The sequence below is a fragment of the Typopeltis vanoorti genome, chromosome 15, assembly GCF_054136105.1.
Source record: "Typopeltis vanoorti isolate ZY-2024b chromosome 15, IOZ_Tvanoo_1.0, whole genome shotgun sequence".
Classification (NCBI taxonomy): domain Eukaryota; kingdom Metazoa; phylum Arthropoda; class Arachnida; order Uropygi; family Thelyphonidae; genus Typopeltis; species Typopeltis vanoorti.
In genome coordinates, this window is record NC_143563.1 from 121,548,542 (window position 1) to 121,573,178 (window position 24,637).

The 24,637-nt window shown below is 35.1% G+C and overlaps 1 protein-coding gene across 18 annotated transcripts in view; it reads left to right on the top strand.

Moving 5' to 3' along the window:
* Positions 1-24,637, top strand: part of LOC150099111 (paired amphipathic helix protein Sin3a-like) — a 578,777-nt gene that overhangs the window by 312,294 nt on the left and 241,846 nt on the right. For all 18 annotated transcript variants that reach the window (XM_090404589.1, XM_090404593.1, XM_090404598.1 and 15 more), the window contains one exon: positions 3,170-3,296. In XM_090404589.1, the coding sequence (XP_090260715.1) occupies positions 3,170-3,296 (127 nt within the window). The remainder of the gene's footprint in view (positions 1-3,169; positions 3,297-24,637) is intronic.

The following is a 24,637-nucleotide window of genomic DNA, read 5'->3' on the forward strand; positions in this document are numbered from 1 at the left end:
TGTCATCAGCAAAGCTATGGATAGGATTGGAAGTCTGTGAAAGCAGGTCATCTATAAACAAGAGGAAGAGAGTAGGTGAAAGAACAGAACCTTGGGTACTCCTGCATTGGTGGGTAAATCTGAGGAGAGTAAACTGCCCAACATGACACGTAGTGAGCAACCAGTAAGAAATTGGCGATCCAATTGCAGAGTGGAGAAGGCAAACCATATTATAGCTTCCGCAGCCAACAAAAAACTTGGTGTATTTGGTAAAAGTTGGCAATTCAGTTGCAGAGTGGAGAAGGCAAACCATAGGATGGCAGTTTGGTGAGTGGCCTCCTGTGCCAAACCCTATCAAATGCCTTTGAAATGTTGAGTGGGAACCATGCGAGTTTTTCCATGTTTTTAAAATTTCTCCATGGTTTGAGTCCATAGGTGGGTGGTGGAAGCAAGATCAGCTGTAGATCATGAGTGGTGGAAACCATACTGCTGTTCATTGATTAGTTGGTGCCTCTAGATGGTTCAAGAGTTGGGTGTTAATGACCTGTCATTTTTGAGTGAACAGAAGTGAGCAATTGGACAGCATTGCTTTAGTCCATAGTAGTATCTTTCACACAAGACACTACTTTACACCTTCATACCTGCTAACTCTATACAGAGTCCAAATTTGCCAAGCCATGGAAGATTGCTCGATTCTATCCAGAATAGGGTAACCTGGCTAATTAATGATCTCTCTCTCTCTCTCTCTCACAGACCCATTTCAATCCTGCTCTTATAGCTGTTCAGTTTCTATCTTGTGCCTCTTTTACAGCTACTTTCATGGACAGTGCTCTGCTGAATTGGTCACTATTATTCTGCCACTCTCCTCCAGAATCATTAAAACAAGAGCTATTGCTAACCAACACCATTTTACGATTTTTTAAAACTCACCAAACCAACTTCATTGCCTCCTCTTTTATTCCTTCTACTTTTGTCATTTGGCATCTGGAACAGTTCTCCCCACTCTGCCTTCCCTTAAGATTATAACCCTTAGCTGTTCAAGTAATATGTGAACAGACTCCTTTTTTCTTCTATTCTCCTTCCCTGCATTACTGTAGAAAGTGATTTGATGATATACATATATCATGTAATTAATGTTTTGCAATAAAGTGCAAGAATGAGAGTAAAAAAGCAAGAGATTTAGTGGAATCTCTATACTGGAATGGAGTCATGACAAAAAACCCTTAAGTTGTTTATTCAGCATAGATAATTTTTAGTTACAGGAGTGAAGAACATGAAATAAGGATTCCTGCCATGTACCATAAAAAGTGTTGAAATCTATGAATAATAATGCCAGTAGCAACTTCTGTTTTGTGGTATCCACTTGGTGTAATAAATTTTATAAGAAATAAGTTGAAGTCATTTATTTATTCTGTAACTATATGATTCTGTTATTATTTTCACAAAAATCTTGTAATCTTTGGTAATGATAGTGCCAATGTCCAGAATCTAATAATGGTTGTTTTCCTTTCACTGTCCCATAAATTTTTTAAGAAAAATAACTATCATAGGTAATAGAAAATTCCAAAATAGCTCTGAGGAATTCTGTTCTAAAACCAAGGTTCGGGGTTTATTCCCCCTGTTCTGTAATTTTGAAGTGCTACCCTTTGTCGTGGAACAGTACAAGCAGGCCTATCATGGACAAATCAGGAGAAACCTTATCACACTTCACGTGACAAATTTGTGGTAGCCAATGTGGAATCTCCTAAACATAATCCAAGAAGTCAATGACTGTCTAGTCATTGATTTTTGAATAATTGGACAGCTGTACTAAAGTCACAAGAAAGTTTAGTCTATAGCTAGTTAGAAAAATAATCTAATCTAGTCTAATCCTCCTCTTCCATCCTGGCTTAGTAAGTTATTCAGGATATTAAATCTAAGCTTGGATGTTAATCGGTTGATTTGCAAACCGTTTTACATTAAGATCAGATCATTAAGTTACCAGAAACATATATGTTTAATATATTATATTATTATACCAGATAAAGAAATTAAATGAAAAATTTGAGTTAAATCATTAATTTTATTTTTGCAATTCTGATTCTAGTATTTTGTATTTTTAATCTTGCTTATTGTGAATTTTTGACAGATTCTCTTCATTACAAATGTTCGTTTTTGTCAGTTATCACTGATTTTTTGTAATGGAACCTGACAAGTAAGAGGATAGGATACTCATGCATTATTTTATTTATAGAAAGTGCACATCCTTACTGCAAAGTATTCAGCCATTCACGACGAAGTAACCTAAAATGTGCAGTAGTCATTTGTTTACTTTGTACCCAATGAGATAATATGCAGTCATTAATAGTGGGTATGAAAACTTGGAAAGTTAGAAAAGAAGTATTACAGATTTCCCTTTAGTTTTCCTAAATGATATGATTTCTTTATACTCATTCTGCAGTGACAACCTAAATGTGTTTGGATTGGTTTCTCAGCTTCATGAGAAATGATAATTGAGAAAACATTTCATTTGTATACTTTAAACTCTGTATTGCTTATGGTCATGTATCACCGATAAAATGTATCTTTTTCTTTTGTGTCTCATTAACATTTTGTATCAACACTTATTTACGCAAGGAAGAAAATTTGTCATAGCATTAACACAAGGTTATAAATTATTCAGGTTCAGAACTTCATGTTCTGATGCACAACTTTCCCATAGATATATCATTAACAGACATAAATATCATTAGTGGGCAGCATATGGCAGATTAAGTATTAAAGATTATGGGGTTTTTGTGGTGTAGAGTGACCTTTGGCAATGAGTCACTGCACTCCATGGAGATCTTATGTAACAATATTATTAGGTTGAGTGGTGTGTGTGCTTCCCCCAGACTGACCCTTTACTGGTAAGACATTTGCCTTCTTAGTGTGCACATTTTCAAGCTGTGCATGCATGTGTTTTGCTTGATTGGAAGTGCAAGGGAATGAGCGTTAGCACACTGTGCACATCCTGGATGTTTATTAACAAAAATAGCCTAATACTGCCAATGTGTAATTTGTATATTAAATAAGGCCACTCTTAGAGATATTAAGATGTCTTTTGTGTTAGTGAATATTATGCTGTTGCTTTTACATGAACCATTTTACTTTGGGATATATTTTCCTTAAGCCATGATAAGAATGAAAGTTATTGATTTTTCCCCTCTAGAGACATGAACAAGCAGAAGAAGGGAATTATCCACCAAGTGGACCCCACATGACAATCATGTATAAAAATAAAGCTGTCTTGGTAGATGCTGCAAATTTAATAATTCATCACGTTAAACGTCAGACAGGTGACTGATATTTTCTACTAAATTATGTTTTTGCTTATATATCTGAACTGATGATCAAGTTTCATTATAATAGCTGTTCAGCTGAAATGCATTTGATACGAAACTTAAAAAGAAAATTAGTTGCTTTTCTTATGCATTTTGCAGAATATTCAGTTTTTAATAATAAAAGTATACTTGTAGTTTTGTGTAAACTTTTTAGGCAATATATTTTGTGATTACAGAACTTTGTTCTCTTAATCATCCACAAACGTTAAAAATTATTGAGTATTTTTTTACTTCTGTATAATTTCATCAAATCAATATCCATATACTTAATCCTCCAGAAATTCACCTGCATATATTACATTTACTATACCATTTACTTACTTGAAAACATGGTTCCTCACAATTGTAAATTGTTGAAAAAATTCATTGAAGACATCTAAAAAGAAATTCTAAAATGTTTTTTATCTATTAAAAAAATGAAAACCTCAGTGAACTTAACATGCTAATGTTATCAAGGTTTACATTATTACTAACTTCTCAACAACATTTTCAGTTCAATTTATTATTTGTCATAACTCCATGCCAGCCTGGTTGGCTGAGTGGTTAGCATATCCCCTCTCCATCCAAGAGGCTGTGGGTTTGAATCCCACGTAGGCATGCGTGTTTGTGATTGTTCTCTCCCAATATGGAGTGGGTCACTATGGGAGTAGTAGGCCCAAAACCTCTCGCAATTTGAGAGATCTTCAACCTGCAGTGGGTAGAGAAATAGGCTGCTAATTTATTTTATTTTTTATTTTACTGTCACCTTCAGAGATGTATAGGTACTAAAACAGTAGTAAATGATTAATTTTTCATTATTACTAATTACCTATTCAAATCTTTTTTCTAAATTAGTCTTTCACTTTGTCACTGCTCTGTTATATCTTTCCATCTTATAAGACAATTCTGAATGCATCAGTCTTACCTGATCTTGGTCTTTTTTTTTCGGACTTTTTCATGCCATCTTGAAATCAAACTCCTGTTTTGTTAAACTTTCCTCTTCCAAGTCCCTTGTCTCTTATTCATATTATAATATTAATCTGTAGGCCTATTACTTTTAAAAAATCACGCTTTCGAAACCATGGTTTCGAAACAGGCGCTTTCACCCTACAATACGAACTTGTGAACAAAGTATTCAGTATTTCTAGATCTGAGAACTGGATACAGACCTTGATCTTCAATTTCAGTGGAAAAATTTTCTTTATACTTCCTTGCAGATTGGTCACTAACATTTGCAACACAGATGTTATTTCGTTCAGTTTTGAGAACATAGGATATGCCGCACATTGTTGTAATCGGCTTGCAGGCAATTTTAATGAATGGTCATCAACAGCGGTATTCCCTTTCCTAAATGTTGAAAGGTTTCAAATTATATGATAATTCATGAATACTTCCACGTTTAAAAACACACGGCTTGGTCACTAACATTTGCGACACAGATGTTATTCAGACGTTCTGGGTCTGAACATTTCGACATATTCATGAATGTTATTCTCCTCAGAATGTTTCCACTATAACATATTTATTCATGAAAAATGCTTAGGAAACTAAAATGACAAATTCCAGGAGAACTTCTCTCGCGGAACACAGTTTGGGAAACCCTGGGATAATCTATCCGTATTGTGGGATGAGTTGGTTATTATTACACGGCGGAAAATTAACTTCTCTTTTATGATCATTGTGGTTTTTAAAGTGGTAACTATTTTATTTGTATAACAGTTGGAAAATTTTACCTATAAAGCACATGATTTTGCTTGTTGTTGACCAATTCGTTCATCGGCATTGTACATAATGATCAGCGTTTTGCAGCACATTCTGGCATAACGTGTAAGCAGTGAGTGTTCGTGAAGTTTCATTTTGCATCTGAGTAAGTCTAAAATTGTAATTAAAAAGAATGAAGTCGCAATAAGAAAATCTGTCATTTCTGGCACAAAACTAAGTGCCAAATTATCATCGTACTCAAGAGATGCTTTATTAGAAAACACGGAATGAGTGCTTGCAATTTGGATTGAAGAAGTAACTCAAAGAAGAATTACTATAAGTAGTTATTTAATTAAACAAAAAGCTCTTTGGTTTAATGAACAGATGAAGCAATTGGATCTGTCTACTTCTGCTTTTCAGGCTGATAAAGAATTTTTGGCTAATGAAGGATGGTTAACTGAGTTTTTAAAAAGAAATGCACTTTATAAATTGAAGATTACAGGCGAGGTTGCAGCAGCAGCAGATGAAAAAGCAGCAAAAAATGTTGAGAAGTTAGCCAAAATTATTGAAGATGGATATATTGTCCCGATCAGGTGTTTAACACTGACGACACAGGATTGTTTTGGAAGAAAATGCCTAGTCGAACTTACATCGCAAAGTCTGAGAAAAAAGCAAGTGGGTTTAAAGCAAGCAAAGATCGAGTAACGTTGTTACTTTGTAGCAATTTATCAGAAGATTGAATGTTGAAACCCCTCATAGTAAATTGATTTCTAAGACCACATGCTTTAAAAGGCAAAGATCTAAAACAGCTGGTGGTACATTGGATGGCTAATGCAAAGGCCTGGTTAACAACTGCTGTATTTACTGAATGGTTCAATAATTGCTTTGTACCAGAAGTGGAAACATATATGAAGCAAAAAGCTCTAGACTTTTATTAATTTTAGTTTTAAACAATTAATGCATTGTCAACAATTAATAAAACTTAAGTCTTATTATTTGTTGACAATGCACCAAGTCATCTGCATTTAGAATATCCAAATGTGCAGGTAGTGTTTTTTCCACCCAATACAACAAGCATTATTCAGCCATTAGATCAACGTATAATTGTTACTTTTAAAAAATATTACGTTAAGCACACTTTTCAATTTATATTGGATAAACTAGAAAATGAATCATTAACAGAAACTGATATTTGAAAAAAAATTCTATTTTGGACTGCTTAAATCATGTTTCATCTGCTATCGCTGAAATAAGACCACAAACTTTAAATGCCTGCTGGAAAGCAGCTTGGCCTAGAACAGGTCAACCATGCAAACGTCTACATTATCAGCTGAAATCATTACTTTCGAGCATGAAATTTGTGGAGAAAGTTTTGATATATTTCTTGATAATTTAGAAATTTTTTTTAGATATTTTAGCTATTAGATATTTTTTGGAAAGCAGCTTGGCCTGGATGTGATGCAAATAGTGCAACCATGCGAAGATCTACATTATCAGCTGAAATCATTATTTTGGTGCATGAAATTGGTGGAGGAGGTTTTGATGTATTTAGCCAGAATGATGTAGACAAATTGCTTGTGGATAATGCATTAAGTGACGATAATATTATTGGATATCGATTAACTTTAGATATCGTCGAAGATCCAAAAAATGATAGTGAAGCGGAAGAAAAACCTGTCCCCCTCACTGCAAATATAATTTGAGAAGTGCTTGAACTGTGCAATAAATTAGAAAATCATTTTCTTGTTAATGACAAAAATTCTACACGAGTCTTTAAATTCCAATGTGAGCTGAAGAACTGTATGTCTGGATATTGCCAGCTGTATAAAAAAATTAGTGAAATCATCATCGCAAAGTTTAATCACTGATTGCATTGTCAGAAGAAAAAAATCAGCACAGAACGAGGGTGAAGCTAATTCTGTTTGTGAAGAACCATTGCCTTTACCATACAGATCTGATGTGCTGACTATCTCTTCTGGCGATGAAAGTGATGTTGCACCAGTTCGCAAACGTTGTCGAATATTGTTTTTTGTTACTTTTCAAAAAAATTAAATGAATCAAGCCTTAAAACAAACTTAGGCATTCTTATTTTCATGAATGTTTTTTTATGCGATTTTAGGGTTTATTTTAATGAATTGCTTCAGTTTTATGCAGTTTTAGAAAATTATGGAACGTATCCCTAATTTTTCAACGTAAGGTGGACCTTTTTTTTTTGTGCGATTTTTTTTTATATACGGTTTTCTGTGGAACGTATCTACTGCATAAAACGAGACTCGACTGTATATGGAAAAAAAAATTAAAGACTGAAAGTGATTGTTTCGAGACACTCAACTTTTTTCATTGAAAATTAAGTGACATCAGCTGACAACTTAATCTCTGTTGCATAGTTGATAGTTGCACATCTAGACTCATCGTAAAAGAAAAAAAAATTGATTTATTTCAGTGAAGAAATGAAAAAGTATGAGAAAAACACCTGGATCCATCATCACTTCAAAATGATGTGAAGTGTTTGCCTGGATAGCAAACAATTCACATCATTTTGAAGTGATGATGTGGCTACTGATATATTTAAGATGGCAGACGAAGAACTAATTGATTTGTGCAAAACACACTTCATTGAAAATTAATTTCGATCTTAAAAAATTGATACTGTTTTGGCTGTCAGTTCAAAACATTTATCCAACTCTTTCTACTGCATCTTTAAGAGTGCTGCTTCCTTTTATTACTTCATACATGTGTGAAGTTGGATTTTCAGCAATGATTGGAATTAAAAACAAATTTCGAAATAAACTTCAATTAGCAAACACTGTACGTCTGAAAATAACACAGCAATGTGAACATCAATGACATAAGCAAAAATAGAAAACAACCATTCTTCACATACAACTTATTATGTATGTGATTAGTAAATTTATATATTAAATGTATTCAATAAAAATTTAAAAGTAGTAAAGTGATATTTTTTTTTATTAAACCCCTTTCCTTTTAAAATATGCTTTACATGCGAATGGGTAGCGAAAAATTACTGTTTTCGAAAGTGGGTCTTGACCCATGAAAGTTTGGGGAGAACTTATCTGTAGAAATCAAAGGGCAAATTTCAATATCTCTTATTTAATTAAGGTTTAATGTCATGTTCTGTTATAATGTTATCCATATAGATCAGGGGTGGCTGACTACATGTCCTTTTGGAGCCAAAATAATTCTGATAAAACTTAGAAGAGCTGCAACCATTGACTGATGTGATGGTACAGGAGTACATGAGTGTGTGCATGGTGAGGTTGTAATGAGCCTGTAAGAACTGCTTTAATTAATTACACACCTAATTTTAAGGAGCTTATTAAGAAAATGGATAGAGGGAAGGCCTCTACTAGTAAATAAGTAGCTAAATTATTCTGTTTCGACTTTGAAATTATTCTAATTGTTCAAAGTAAACTTCATTTAATGTGTTTTGAATGAAACTTTTTTTATTTCGGTAATTTTTATTAACATGTTTTTCTCTCTCTCTTCTCTATTTTTTTATTTTGTTCCTCTTCTCTTTTTGTTTATTTTTCCTGGCAGATCGTGAAGAGCCACATGGGGCTCATGATCCACGTCCTAGCCACCCCTGTGTTTTTTTTTTCCACTTTTGCAGTTTATTCATTATATTCCTATGATTTGTGAGCCATTCTTCATGAAGGAAAAATCTGATCTTGACACCTCTCTGTTTGGCCTGAACCCATTTTATTTTTATGTTTTCTCAAGCATGACTTACTTGGAGTACTTAGAGAAATTTCTCTAATTTTCATATTCACTTTGATTCCTCATTTTATGGATGGAAACTATGATCCTACTTCAGTTATCTGGAATTCAGCCTCCTTAAACATGTATACCTTTTAGTTTTCTAATTTCTGTAAAATATTAAATATATGGAGGTGATATAGTATGCAAGGCCAAACGATATAAGTGGAAGCTATGTTTACCCAGGGGACTTAGTTTGCTGGCCTTCCTTAAAAGGTGTAGCATGCATTTATACCTACCTGTGACAAGTTTAAAGTAAAATTTAACTCTTGTAATGCTCTCTTCATCTACAGATGCATCAGATTTGCTTTCCTTCTTGAACACATCATCCTACTCATGCTAAATTATCTACTATTAATACAGCCATTAGCACTCTTAAAGTTCAGGGATGAGAATAGAGAAGTTGAACCCTTCTCTATTCTCATCCCTGAACTTTGGAGTATTCTGTTTGATATTTCCAAGAAATATGCTCATAATTCATTAAAAATAAAGGATAAACATTAAAAAAAAATAATCTTCATAGTTCTCAGCCTGTTGGACAACACTTTGCAGCAGCACCTTGGCAAGTTCCTAATTTAGAAATCATGTGAGATGCAGAGTACAGCATTTACAACCTACCTCCTAATGTTGCCAACAGCATCATGCATGACGTTACTAAGATCTTATCACAAGCACCATTGCCAAAATGAAATTGCTCCAATAGCAAGCTCCGTACACTACGTAAACTCCACAAAGACAACATAATTGTTACTAGAGCTGACAAGGTGTTGATGCTACTATTGTCCTCAATTCTTTTGATTACAATTGTAAAATGAATGTGCTGCTCAGAGACCACACCATTTATAAACTGCTAGATTATGATCCTGCAAATTCTCAAGAGTGGGGGAAAAAAAATTTCTAACACAAAATTTATTGGGAAATGCCCCCCCCCCCCACTTTTCCAACATTATATATCTTTAATTTTGCTAACCATACTGGTTACTTCTCTAGGATGGACACCTTATATAAACAGAAGGTGTTCCGTGGGCTATTGCCTGTGTCCCACCCCCGGCCAATTTCTGTATTTTGCCATTGCCATCATTTTGAAAAACATGCTCTTGTTATTGCCACTGTCAAATCTGTTAAGATGTATTGATGTGATCTTTATTTGGCCACGTGGCTCAAACAGTTACTCTCTCCTTCATTCAACAGTCAGCACCTAAGAATCCAGTTCACTGTACAAAAGAGATAGTGACATTCTGCCTTTTTTCTAGATGCTGTAATCACGTCTGCCCATTGCCACTCTTTCTTTTGCAATTTACAGAAAACCTACCCACTCAGGTAGGTAGATACATAAACTTCATCATCATCAAATTCCTGCCATGTACCCTCAAGGGGTGTACAGGATATGACAGTACTACATGAAAAAATTACATCATTACTAACTTCCTATCTACAGTTTTCCTCCAAATCAGTCTGTTACTTGTCAAGACTCCAACATTATCAGATCTTATATTTCTATCGTCTAAGGCACTTTGTACCGTATCAATCCACCTATATCTTGGTCTTCCTCTGGGTCGTTTTCCTGCCAACCTGGCAGAGAACACTTGTTTTGCTAATCTTTCCTCTCCCATTCTATTTAAGTGACCATACCATCTGAGATTATCTCTGCTAATGCATTCCTGGATGCTGACAATGTCAAGTTCTTTCCTAATATCCTCATTTTTAATATGATATTGCCATTGATGCCATCTGTTCACGCCTGTAATCTTTCTCAGGACTCTCATATCTGCGGTCTCTAGTCTTTGGTCAAGTGTTTTACTTCTGACCCAGCTCTCAGATCCATAAGTTAAAATTGGTTTGAACACAGTCTTGTATACAGCTAATTTAGTGTTCCGACTAATTTCTTTCTTATTCCATATGAATTTATTCAATTGACTTCCCACCATACCAGCTTTGCTGATTTTGTTGTCTATTTCTTTATTTAGTTTACCATCTTCAGTAAAAATTGTGCCTAAGTAGCTGAAATGTTTTACTTGTTCCACAGGTTCTCCATTCACAACACAGTTGACATTTTCAATGATTCTGCCTATTTTCATTGTTTTTGTCTTTTTATTGCTGACCTTCATACCATATCTATTACAACAGCTATTCAATTTAGTCAGAGAATCTTGCAGACTTGTAGCGGATTTATTTAGAAGTATAACATCATCCGCATAAAGCAAAGAGCTGACATTAACATCTCCAATTTTGATATCAGGTTTAATACCACATTTCTTCATAATGTGATCCATATACATAATGAATAACAGAGGGGATAATGTACATCCTTGTCTCACACCAGATTTAACATTAAACCATCTTCCTGTACTTCCTTCAATTCTAACTGCTGAATCACAACTCAAATAAAGACTAAGTATTGCTTGATATAATGCCCCATTGACACCATATAACTGCAGCGTATTGAATAGCTTCTCTCTTGGCACCTTGTCATATGCCTTTTCCAAATCGACAAAACTTAAATACAGATCTTTCTTATATTCCCATGCTTTCTCGACTATTTGTCGTAAAGTGAAGATCTGATCCTGACAGCCTCTATTTGGCCTGAATCCAGCTTGTTCTTCACCAAGCTTTTCTTCCACAATTCTTCTGAACCGTTTCTCAAGTATTCTTGCATAGATCTTGCCAGGAACACTCAGTAGGGAACTACCTCTGTAATTCTCACATTCAGTTTTATTTCCCTTTTTATATATGGGTACTATGAGAGCTCTACTCCAATCATCGGGAATTCGTCCGTCTGTCCAGGCTTTCTGAACTATGCAGTGCAGCTACTGTAAGACTTTTATACCACCATACTTCAGCATTTCTGGTCGAATATCATCTACTCCTGCTGCCTTTCCACATTTCAAGCCTTTGATGGCTTTTTCTACTTCAAGTATGGATATGTATTCCTGACTGCATGCCTGGTCAGTGTTTTTTATCCCTGTGCTGTCATCACTGCTTGTTTCATTTAGCAGTTTTTCAAAGTAATTACTCCATACTTCGAGGATATCTTTTTCTCCTGTTTTCTTTTCACCTTTATCATCTCTAATTCCTAAGCTTCTTCAACAACCTGCAGAATATTTTGCTACCTTCTTGATATTTATTTTCTATATTCTTGCCAAAGTCCTCCCATGACTTTTGTTTAGCTAGTTTTACACACTGTTTAGCTTTCTTACATTTGTCTCTGTATTCTGTAAGAGTAAAAGCTGACTTATTTGCCAGGAACTTTTGATATGCTTTCTTCTTTTCCTTCACTGCCTCTTTAACTTCCTGTGTCCACCAGGGAGTTCTGATTTTTTTATCCTTGCACACAACCTCACCACATGCCTCTCTGGCAGAATCAATCAATGTTTCCTTCAGAGTTTGCCACTGAATCTCCAAGGTTTGATTCCTGTTCTCAAACTCTTTCATTTTCTTTTCAATAATATTTCTGTATTTAGTCTACAGTTCACATCTGAGAGCTGCTCAACTTTTATTCGCTTTAAAACTTTCTTACATGTTTTTCTTTTCAATATGAAATTCAATTTTATCCTGCTCAAGACTAAATAGTGATCACTTCCAATTTCAAATCCTCTGTACACTGGTGTCCTGCACCAGGGAGAAAACATCACTATCAACAATAACATGGTCAATGAGACTTTTCTTATTCCTGGCCTCTTCTCTCCATGTGAATTTGTGCACATTTTTATGTTGGAAAATGCTGTTAGTAATAACCAGTCCATGTCCTGAGCAGAAATCCAGCAGATATTTGCCATTATTATTAGCTTTGCTCTTTTCTCCAAATTTTCCCAAAATATTTTTGTATGTCTCACAATCATTTCGTACTCTACTATTTAGATCCCCAACAAGGACCAACTTTTCCTTTTTCATTGTGTCAGTTGCTTTTTCTAAAGCCTCAAAAAATTCCTCCACTTCTACCTTAGTAGAACCTTCTGTGGGACCATAGGCACAAATAAGTCTCATTGTCCAGTTCCCCATTCTCATATTTGCCCACATTACTCTACTTGAGACTGCCTGCCATTCAAGAAGATTAGCCTTGTATTTAGTGTTGAATACAGTGGCTACTCCTTCTTTTCCTTGATTGTTATTGCCTGAATATAACATTTTGTATTTATTGCTCAGAAAGATCTCACCAGTTTTGGTCTTTTTTGTTTCAGCCACCCCTATTATGTCGATCTGGTACTTATCTAATTCCTCAGCTAGCTCCATTTCTTTGCCATTCAGGCTTCTTACGTTGATAGTACCGATCTTTAACTCTGGTGATGTTGAGTTGGGGTTTGTTTTCAGATTTGTTCCAGTAGCTGACTTTTCACTGTTCGCCCTGGTTCCCTGGTGAAAACAATGGGGCCCTTGTTTAACCGGGCGGCGCCCCAGCCTGCATGGAATTTTGTCATGTTGTACTTAAGGGTCAAAGCTGTATAACTGAGAGGAGACCTCCACATAGCCTTTAAAGGAATGCGGAGAACCGACCAGGGCTTCTGACCTAATGTCCAATCCTCACCTTCTCGTGGTGCACCCTGTTGGGTATCTACTTTGATACTGAACGTACGAGGATGGGCTGGCAATTTGGGATTTAGCCGACCAAATTGTATTCTTATTGGTTAAACCAAAATAAAAAAATAAAAAAAATACATAAACTTTTCCATCTTTAATAATATGGTATTATCCATACCCTAGTCAACAGAGCATCTAAACTCTCTTTCACCTAAGCTTTCCTTACAGCTGAACTCTGTTATTTGCCAAAGCTTCCTGTCCACTGGTTACAATGCAAAAAAAAAAAAAAAAACCCTACAAATTATTTGTCCCTTCCATCCCTCTTAACATAAAGATTACAATAAAGCTATTACTATTACCTACAGCTGGGGACTTCAGAAAAAGTAACTAGAACTTTAAAGAATATAATGTCTTTACTGCTTTCAAACATAAGTTAAGGCTAGATTTCCTTCTCTGCTCTCCTAAGGATCTGCTTCCTTCCCTCTCTGTTCTAGGTGTTTACAAGGTTTCTTGTAGCTGATCATATTAAGGTCAGACTGGGAGACATCTGCCACCATAACTATCATCAGTCAGGTCTAGGTTACCATGCCTTGGATACCTTGCACAGAATCAGATGGAAGAAAACTATTATGCTTCATCACTGTAAATACAAACTTGAAAGACTTTATAAATCACTAGTAGATTTAAAAAAAAAAAACCTAATCTCAATGAATATGTCAATCTTAATAAATAAGTATAAACTTCCCAAGATTTGGGAAACCTTAATTCTTAGGCCTCCTGCCCAGCATCCAACAGCATCTATAGAGGTTGTCTCTGATAAGTGTTTATGTAGTCTAATTTAATTTTTTGATTCTTTTTTATGTTTATGGCATGTTTTTTAATTATGTCAAGTTTGAGTTTGTTCTCCAGTAGCTACATTGTAGGCCTTGGTTCCTTAACAAAAACAGTGAGTAATTTTGTTTAACTGGAGGAATTTTTCAAGGTATTAGAGAAAGCAAATGAACAATGAGGAAATTTTATCTTCATGGAGAACTAAATAGCAGTGTAGGAAATGATTACAAACATACAGAAAAATGTTTTGGAAAAATTTGTAGAAAAGAGCAAAGCTAATAATGTACTTACTGGATTTGTGTTCAGGCCATAGATTGGTCATTAATGCTATGCAAACTTCAACAAAGATTGCATATGTTAACAAGGAGAGAAGACCAGGGGCATCTCGTGCATAGGCACTGCAGAACTGCAGCACCCCCAATTTTTCTCGATATATAAATATATTTATTAATTTATTTGTATTTGCTTGTAATATTTAATTTTATCATCAACAATCCTATACAATTCTCTTATTTTCTAAAAATTATAATAAAAATCCATCTTGTAGCACTTAGGAGGGCGAAGGACATTAGCAGCACTGTGTTTTCCACAGTGTCATATTGCTATGTGCGCAAGCACATGCACGTCATAGTGAGATGCGAGCTATTAGCGTAAAGCAACATTGTCCGTCGCGCAGTTCCATTCCACTGTTGTTTATATGCAATTTGCACCAGTAGTATTGTTCATAGTGCTTATCGTGTTTACTCCGTCTCTTTAACTATTTGGGCATTATAATTAAAGACAACTAAAGATATTACATTTGTTGTAGCTATTTTTAAGTAATTTTGAATTATACTAAACTGTATAATTTTATCGATAATAAACAATATTTTTTTTTATGAAACAAAACAAGGAGAATATATTTTATTTTTAAGTAATTATGAATTATACCAAACTGTATAATTTTATTGATAATAAACAATATTTTTTCATGTTCAATTTTTTTTAAAATTTTTACCATACTTTTGATATTTTATCCAAACACGTATACACTGTACTTACAGTGTGTGTGTGTGTGTGTGTGTGTGTGTGTGTGTGTGTGTGTGTATTTCGAAAGTCACAGCACCCCCATAATTTCAAGCCACAAGCTGCCACTGGAGAATACACAAGAAGTAACAAAGCTCATTGACTATTTTATTCTCAAGAGTGATGGTTCAGGACACAAGTGTGCAGAGGAATTGAAATAGGAAGTGATTACTGTTGAGATCAGGATAAAATCAAATATGACTGCTAAAAGGAAAAGTGTGCAAGAAGGTGTTTAAAAGTATCAGATAAGCATCTTTCACAAGTGATCTGTAGACTCAAATACATATATTATTTTAGAAAAAAATGAAAGTTTGAAAACATAAATTGTTTTCAAACTTTCATTTTAGAAATCCATTGTATTTTCTACAGACCCTGAAGAAAACATTGATTAATTCAGCCAGATTGATTGATATAGGATTCTGACACAAGAATAGCAAAGGCCATACTACACCAGGACACAGGGAGTTCATAGATAAATCAATAAATAATAGTTACATAAAATAATAAAAAGAATCAGCCTCAGCCCTAAGAAACATGGCAAACCTCAACAAATTTGGTTGCATAAAATTGCCCCAAATTTGGGAGACGTACATCTGGAGACCTTCAGCCCAACGGCCAAGAATACCCACATAGCCCTCTGGGGCACACCATCAGGACTTTTAGGAGAAACAATAGTCTCCTTGCTTCGTCCTCATTTACTGTGTGTAGTGCCTGCATGCACATGTCTTTATTTTTTTAAGTTCCTATGAAGATGGCAACGTGACGTTGCCGAAATATTGGAAATATATATTAAAGTTTAATTTATATTCTAGTGTACGTTGTGAATTCCTTAAGTTAGTTAATAATCATGTATAATCAACGTATAAGCCTTTCTACGAGAATCTACCCATGCGGTTAGATTTTTTATTAACTGAGAGTGGCATTAGTAATATGTATGATTAGAGAGCATCCAGAAAAGCATACTTATATTTTTGTATAGTCAACTGGATTCTGGGGGTGCTGACTGTTGAGATGGAGGAGGAAGGAGTCAAATATGCTGAGATATGGCCAAATGGAGAACATATCAATGTATATTAGCCAGATACATCGGCTGTATCCTCCATTTTTATATGGTGTGCTTTCAACTGGAGTAACTGGTTGTGGATATGGCAAAATTTGAAGAGGTCAGTAATATCAGCAGAAGAAATTAAGCAGAATGTTACTTAAAGATGCCTTTTTCTCGATTGTAAAAAAAAAGATTATTTATAAAAATGATTATCATAAATAATTCTAGTCATCAATTATAGGAGTCAATTTTTTTTTTTTTCCCATACTGGTTACAGTTTTATCAATTTCATTGAACTTCTACTAACTTTCCCAATATTGTATTGCAAAGTATTGTCATCACTAAAAACTGTGGAAAGTATTCTAGGTTGATATCAGAAGTATCTCTAAAGAGAAATTTAGAACCTGCCATGACTATACTTCATTGTAGCAATTGTAGTATAGTATTGATGCATCGTTACTATTTTACTAATCAATATAAGAAAAACAGAGAAACCCATTTCACTTTTGCAGTCAAAAATTGTTGCAAATTTCATTATTCTTAAAGAATATACCAACATCAGTAGACCTTCCAAGTCTTTTTGGGTTTTGCAATCATAATTTTAATAGGTCTAAGCTGTATAACTGAGAGGAGACCTCCACATATCTTTTTAAAAGGAACACTGAGAACTGACCAGGGGTTCTGGCCTAATGTCTATTCATAACCTTCTTATGGTGTACCCTGCTAGGTATCTACCTGGATACTGGATGAATGAGGATGGACTAGCAATTTGGGATTGACCAATCAAATTCTATTCTTATTGGCTTAAACTGCAATGTAAAATGATGTTAAACATCACAGAATTTCATGTCATCCTGGGCATCACCTGGTTAAAGAACCCCACCCCTGTTGTTTTTGCTAGAGAACCAGGGCAGTCAGCTAATGGGAATAAATCCTGAAACATACCCTGAAGTCAACATAAGAAACCTGAATGGTTAAGAAATGGAGCTGGCTGAGGAATTGGATAATTACCAGATCAGCATAATAGGTGTGACTGAAACAAAAAAGGCAAAAGCTGGTGAGATAATTATAAGCAATATATATACAAAATGTTATATTAAGGCAATAACAATCAGGGAAAAGGAGCAGTAGCCTATAGTATTCAACAAATATCAGGTTAATCTTCTTGAATGGCAGACAGTATCAAGTAGATTAATGTAGGCAAATATCAGAATGGAGAGGGACAGCGAGACTTATTTGTGCTTATGATCAATACATGAGAGAGAAAAAAACAGGTTTTTTTTTTTTCTCTCAAGTACTTTTTCTCCCAAAAACAAAGGTGTTGTCAGTCTGATTCAGTAGGTTGGATTAGGGCTCTCATGGTACCCATTTATTTAAAAGAGAAATTATCACACAGAAGAAAAGTATATAGCATATAAGTAAGTCAGCCATTAGAATTGAAGGTGATAAAGAAACAAAATCAGATATAAGACTATGCTTTTCCATTATTATTCATTGTCTATATGGATCTCATTTGTAGACCTACACCCTCTGTCCAAAAAGGAACCAAACTTTTCGAAAATAGAAGAAACTAGTGGCCACCTAGTGGTTTCACAACAAAAACAACTAGTGGTTTTTGTTGTGAAAAGCGGCAACCTTCATTAGTGTTGTGTCAACTGTTTGACATTTGTTTCATTAGAAGCCGAGTTATAGTGCCAAGAGTGACAGTGTGTTTTGACGAACGGTGGGAAAATGAATTACAGACAGCGGCGATTGACTTTTGTGTTAAACTTGGTAAAAGTTTTACCGAAACACATCAAATGCTTCTAAAAGCATACAGTGATGAATGCTTATCCTGTACTCAAGTTTACAAGTGGTTTAGGCGATTTCAAAGTGGTCGTGAGACGCATGAGTACGACGAAAAGCTGGGCTTTGTCCAAAAAGGACGTGATTTCTTCAAAGAAAACCCGAAATAGTCCGTGAGATTGATTTAAGAAGAATTGGGGGATTCCAAAATCAACTGTGCACAACATTTTGACCGAGAGTTTGGGACTTCATAAATTGAATTCACGATTTGTTCCACCAAAAGTTGACCGACATCCAAAAAATGTATCGAATTGAACACTGCAAGGACCTCATTAAAACCGCTCGTAAGGACTCAAACTTACTTGAAACGATCGATACTGCTGACAATGTGGGGTTTTGAGTATGAGCCTGGAACAAAGTGCCAGAGTGCTGAGTGGAGACCACCAGAAGAGGGGCATCCGAAAAAAAGTTGCTTGGAAAAGTCAAAAGTAAACACAATGCTGATTTGTTTCTATGATTCCAAGGGCATTATCCACAAAGAAATCATTCCACCAGGCCAAACGGTCAATGGTGAGTTTTATCTCGAAGTTTTGAAGTGATTGATAGCGATAATTCATCGCGTTCAGCATGAATATCGTGATGCAGGCAGCTGAGTCACTTTTGCACAGTAATGCACCATCTTATCGTTTGAACATTGTGAGATAGTTTTTGAGCAAAAACCAAGTTTGTGTGTTGGATCACACGTCGTATTCACCTGATTTAGCATCCTATGACTTCCTCCGACTTCATTTGCCGATGAAAGGAAAGCGATACTACACCATTGAAAACGTTCAAGCGACAGTAACCACGATCCTCAACAGTATCCCAAAAACTTATTTAACGAATTAATTGACCATGCCAAACGCTGTATCAAACCTAAGGGAGAGTATATTGATTGGAATAAATTATTTGAATAATTATAATTGGCCTGTGTTTTATTTTCTATCAAAAGTTCAGTTTCCTCATTAGTTAGTAATAATGTTCAATTTCATCATTAGTTAGTAATGATGTAATTTTTTCATGTAGTACTATCATATCCTGTACACCCCTTGAGGGTACATGGCAGGAATTTGATGATGATGATGATGATGAAGTTCAGTTTCTTTTTGGACAGAGGGTATATATACACTCACTTCATTTAATTCAATAATCTGGATATAGTCCTACAAATAAATATGGATAATTCCAAAATAATGTATAGTGGAAATACTTCAGAATGTAAACAAATATAAATAAATCAAAGACATATTGAAAGAATGAATTCAGGCAAATATCTAGGAAAAATCATTACAAGCAACCATAGAATAACAGCAGGATGGAAAGGTTTAACCATTATAGAGAGATATTTAAAAGCCATTTGCCAAACTGGGTAAAACAAGATCTACAATCAGTGTGTACTCGCAATAATCTCCTTTGGTAGCGAAAACTGGAATCTGACTAAACAACACAAAGAAACAAAGCCATTTTGTGAATAACCTAGTTAGAAAAAGAATGATACTTGGATAAAGAAGCAGCCAATGGTAATGGACATTGCCTTACTAATAAAAGATAACAAACAGGACTGGAGAGGACGTGGTGAGAATGGATGCCAAGAAATGGTTATTGGAAACCCGATAGACTAGTGATATGATGGGACAATGAGATAAGATATTATGGGTATTTATGGCAGAGAGATACACGAGCGATTAGTATGGAAGAAGCATGGAGAGTATTTGTTCATCCATTGACTGAAGAAAGCTGTTTATGATGATAATGCTACTTTATTTATCACTTCTTATAATTATTTATTAATACCTGATGCTCCATCTATTCTTTGGACATCAACAGGTGCCGTGTGGTCACTCAGATGCACTGTGATTGCCACATCAGTCCTCACCTGGTGGACCTGTTGTGTGCTTTTCTGGAGTCTTCATCTCTCTGAAGATCAGTAACTCCATCCATCCATCTCATTGATGTTTTACCCCTTCCTCTTTTTCCAGAATCTTTACCTTCTATTACTGTTTAGAGAAGTCATCTCTCCGTATTTTCAGTTTCATAAATATTTCACCTTTCTTCTGTCATTTTCTTTACTAGGTCTTAAAGTTCTGTTGATCCTTTCTAGCCATTCATTTAACTGCCTTCCAGTATATCCTCAATAGCCTTCTATAACACCAAATCTCAAAGTAGCTATCCTTTGCTTATCAGACTTCTTTGGATTCTAGATCTGATTAGAGCCTTGTCTGACACCCTTAAGTCGCTGTTGTAACATCGACTAAAGATGATTCTGAATGAATCAACTTTTATCACATGAAGATATATCCACCTGCTTGACTGTGCATCAATTACAGAAAGGCCATAATGCAAACTTTTATCCCAGTGATACTGAAATGAGGCTGAAGATTGCAATATCACCGAGGATTTCATGTCCAACAAGTATTTGACATGGCAGAATCAGTATTATTGGCAATAGCTCTGTGGTAGAGAAGGCAAGCAGAAACCACTCTACTATCCTCCCATGACAACCATAGTCACAGTGAAGAATGATAAGAGTGGGGTAGCTACCAGCCTGTGACAAACCAATGTAGTACCTCCAGGCACAAAGGGGAAAGGAATGTACACTTCCAATTTCAACAACTGCTAAGAACCTATGACGTTCAAAGAGCTTGTATCTTTCTCATGCACAATCCAACTTACAAATAATCACCAATGAAAGAAAGTTACATGTTTTGGTTCTTGGAATGTACAAGGACTACTACATACAGGCAAACTGGGCATAGTGCAAAATGAAATGAAAAGACTAAATATTGATATACTAGGATCACAGAAACACTTTGGAAAGACAAGAGACACTTTACATCACAGCTAGCCACTATCATTTATTTTCCTGGACATGATTCTTTGAGCAGAAACGGAGTAGAAATTATTTTCAAAAAATGTATGAGCAAATTGGTGTCGATCTATAACCCTATCAACTGTAAACCAAAACCAATTACACTCCTCTTACAAATTTATTTCTCTACAAGTGATACAGACGAAGAGACCATTGACTTCTACAGGGATCTGAATTTAGCCATAGAGGCAGCACCGAAAAGAGAATTTTGATCATTAAGGGTGATTTCAATGCAGAAGTTGGAAAAAAGATGGAGGACCACAACAATCCTGGGATGTCAAGGGCTGGGCAGCCAAAATGAAAGACTCGAAAACTGATCGACTTTAGTATAGAAAGAGAACTTATGGTTACTAACACCCTCTTTGAGCCGCCTGGAGGCAGAACAAGGAACCCATTTGATTACATCTTTATTAACAAAGGTCTATGATGAAAAATATTAAAGCATTTCTTGGAGCTGATTGTGGCTCTGATCACCAGCTCCTAATTTCTGATATGAAAATATGTTTGAAACAAATATGAACATATCCATCCAGATTAGACTTCACAGGAATTACTGAGACATATAGCATTGAAGTGGAAAATAAATTTCTAGAAGCAGGGAATTACTCAGAAGAAATGATCCCAAAGAACTTTTGGATAAAACCGAAATAATATTACTTGAAACTGCAATGTCAACATTGCCCAAAAAATCCACACTCAACACACCCTGGACATCAAATGAAACTATGAAACAAGTCAAGAAAAGAAGATAAAGTCAAAAGGACTTTCAGAGGAGTTGATGGGCAGAACTATAATGAGTATAAATGGAAAGACTATTTCTGTAATCTATATAAAGATATTTCGGTCTCATTCAACATAGAAAACACCGGAGACCTCCATGAGGAACCTTGCATTTTAAAAGAAGAGGTTGAAGCTCTTAAAAAAAAAAAAAAAAAAAAAAAGCAGAAAATGAAAAACCTTGTGACATTACCAAATACCAAGCGAACTTCTCACATGTCTAGGACCCATGGGAATTTAATATTCTCAAATTTAATACTCAAAAGAAAAATATGTAATAAAATCTGGTAGCAGGAGATTGGCCTGATTATTGGGTAAAATCCATTTTTATCCCAATACCCAAAAAAAAAAAAACATCACTTTTCAATAATTGCAATAATTATAGAACTATAGCCATGATCTCACACGGAAGCAAAATTCTTCTCTATATTATTTAAAAAACACAGTATGTCAAGCAACAACTTCCTGCAGAAGTTGTTGCTTGACATGCAGGTTTTAGAAAAGAACATAGAACTAGAGATTAAATTTCTAATCTAAGGCACTTGGTTGAAAATACTCAAGAATTTAATATTCCCTTGAATATGTTCTTCACTGATTACGCTAAAGCATTTGAATGTGTCAGGTGGTGGGGAAAATACGAAGTAAAATTGGCATCCTAGAAACACTTGCCACGCCTTTTAAACTAACTGCGATAGGAATCAGGCTGTAGTGAAGATGGATAGAAAAATATTTCAGTGCTTCAACATCGAGAAAAGTGTAAGACAAGGATACATATTCTCCCCTCATCTATGCAATCTTTACAGAGAATACATTATGAGAAAGGCACTTAGCTAACACTATTTTGGTTTCTCAGTTCATGGCAGAAAGATAAATAATCTTGGTATACTGATTATGCTGTTCTCATTGCCAACAGCAAAGGGAACTGGAGTTCATTATTAAACGTGTTGAACGGGAAAGCCTGAAATAGAGTTTAAGAATTAATCATGATAATACAAAATGCATGGCCATACAAAAATATTTTGGGAAAATTTGGAGAAAAGAGCAAAGCTAATAATGGCAAATACCTGTTGGATTTCTGCTCAGGACGATTGGTTATTACTAACACCATGTTCCAACATAAAAATGTGCACAAATTCAAGGAATAAGAAAAGTCTCATTGACTGTGTTATTGTTGATATTTTGATGACTATCTGGTGCAGGATACCAGAGTGTACAGAGGATTTGAAATTAGAAGTGATCACTATTTAGTCTTGATCAGGATAAAATTGAATTTCATATTGAAAAGAATAAGATGTAAGAAAGTTTTAAAGCGAATAAAAGTTCAGCAGTTCTCTGATGTGAACTGTAGACTAAAATTCAGTAAGATTATTGAAGAAAAAATGAAAGAGTTTGAGAACAGGAACCAAACCATGGAGATTCAGTGTCAAGCTTTGAAGAAAACCCTGATTGATTCAGCCAGAGAGGTATGTGGTGAGATTGTCTGCAAGGATAGAAAAAAAAATATATCAGAATTCCATGGTGGACACAGGAAGTTCAAGAGGCAGTGAAGGAAAAGAAGAAAGCATATCAAAAGATCCTGGCAAATAAGTCAGCTTGTGCTATTAGAGAATACAGAGACAAATGTAAGAAAGCTAAACAGTGTGTAAAACTAGCTAAACAAAAGTCATGGGAGGACTTTGGCAAAAACATAGAAAATAAATATCAAGAAGGTAGCAAATATGCTGGAGGTTGAAGAAGCTCAGAAATGGAGGAAAGAATGCTGTAAAAGGAATTTAAGATGATAAAGGTGACATGAAAACAGGAGAAAAAGATATCCTTGAAGTATGGAGTAATTACTTTGAAAAACTGCTAAATGAAACAAGCAGTGATGATAGCACAGTGACAAAAAACACTGACCAGGCATGCAGTCAGGAATACATATCCATTCTTGAAGTAGAAAAAAGCCATCAAATGCTTGAAATGTGGAAAGGCAGCAGGAGTAGATGATATTCGACCAGAAATGCTGAAGTATGGTGGTATAAAAGTCTTACAGTGGCTGCACTGCATAGTTCAGAAAGCCTGGACAGAGGGACGAATTCCCGATGATTGGAGTAGAGCTCTCATAGGACCCATATATAAAAAGGGAAATAAAACTGAATGTGAGAATTACAGAGGTATTTCCCTACTGAGTGTTCCTGGAAAGATCTATGCAAGTATACTTGAGAAACGGTTGAGAAGAATTGTGGAAGAACAAGCTGGATTCAGGCCAAATAGAGGCTGTCAGGATCAGATCTTCACTTTATGACAAATAATGGGAATATAACAAAGATCTGTATTTAAGTTTTGTCGATCTGGAAAAGGCATATGACAAGGTGCCAAGAGAGAAGCTATTCAATATGCTACAGTTATATGGTGTCAATGGGACATTATATCAAGCAATGCTTAGTCTTTATTTGAGTTGTAAGTCAGCACTTATAATTGAAGGAAGTACAGGAAGATGGTTTAATGTTAAATCTGGTGTGAGACAAGGATGTACATTATCCCCTCTGTTATTCATTATGTATATAGATCACATTATGAAGGAAAGTGGTATTAAACGTGATATCAAAATTGGAGATGTTAATCTGCTCTTTGCTTTATGCAGACATTGTTATAATTCTAAATAAATCTGCTACAAGTCTGCAAGATTCTCTGACTGAATTGAATAACTCTTGTAATGGATATGGTGTGAAGGTCAGCAATAAAAAGACAAAGACAATGAAAATAGGCAGAATCGTTGAAAATATCAACTGCATTGTGAACATGTGGAACAAGTAAAGCATTTCAGCTACTTAGGCACGATTTTTAGTGAAGATGGTAAATGAAATATGGAAATAGACAACATAATCAACAAAGCTGGTATGGTAGGAAGTCAATTGAATAAATTCATATGGA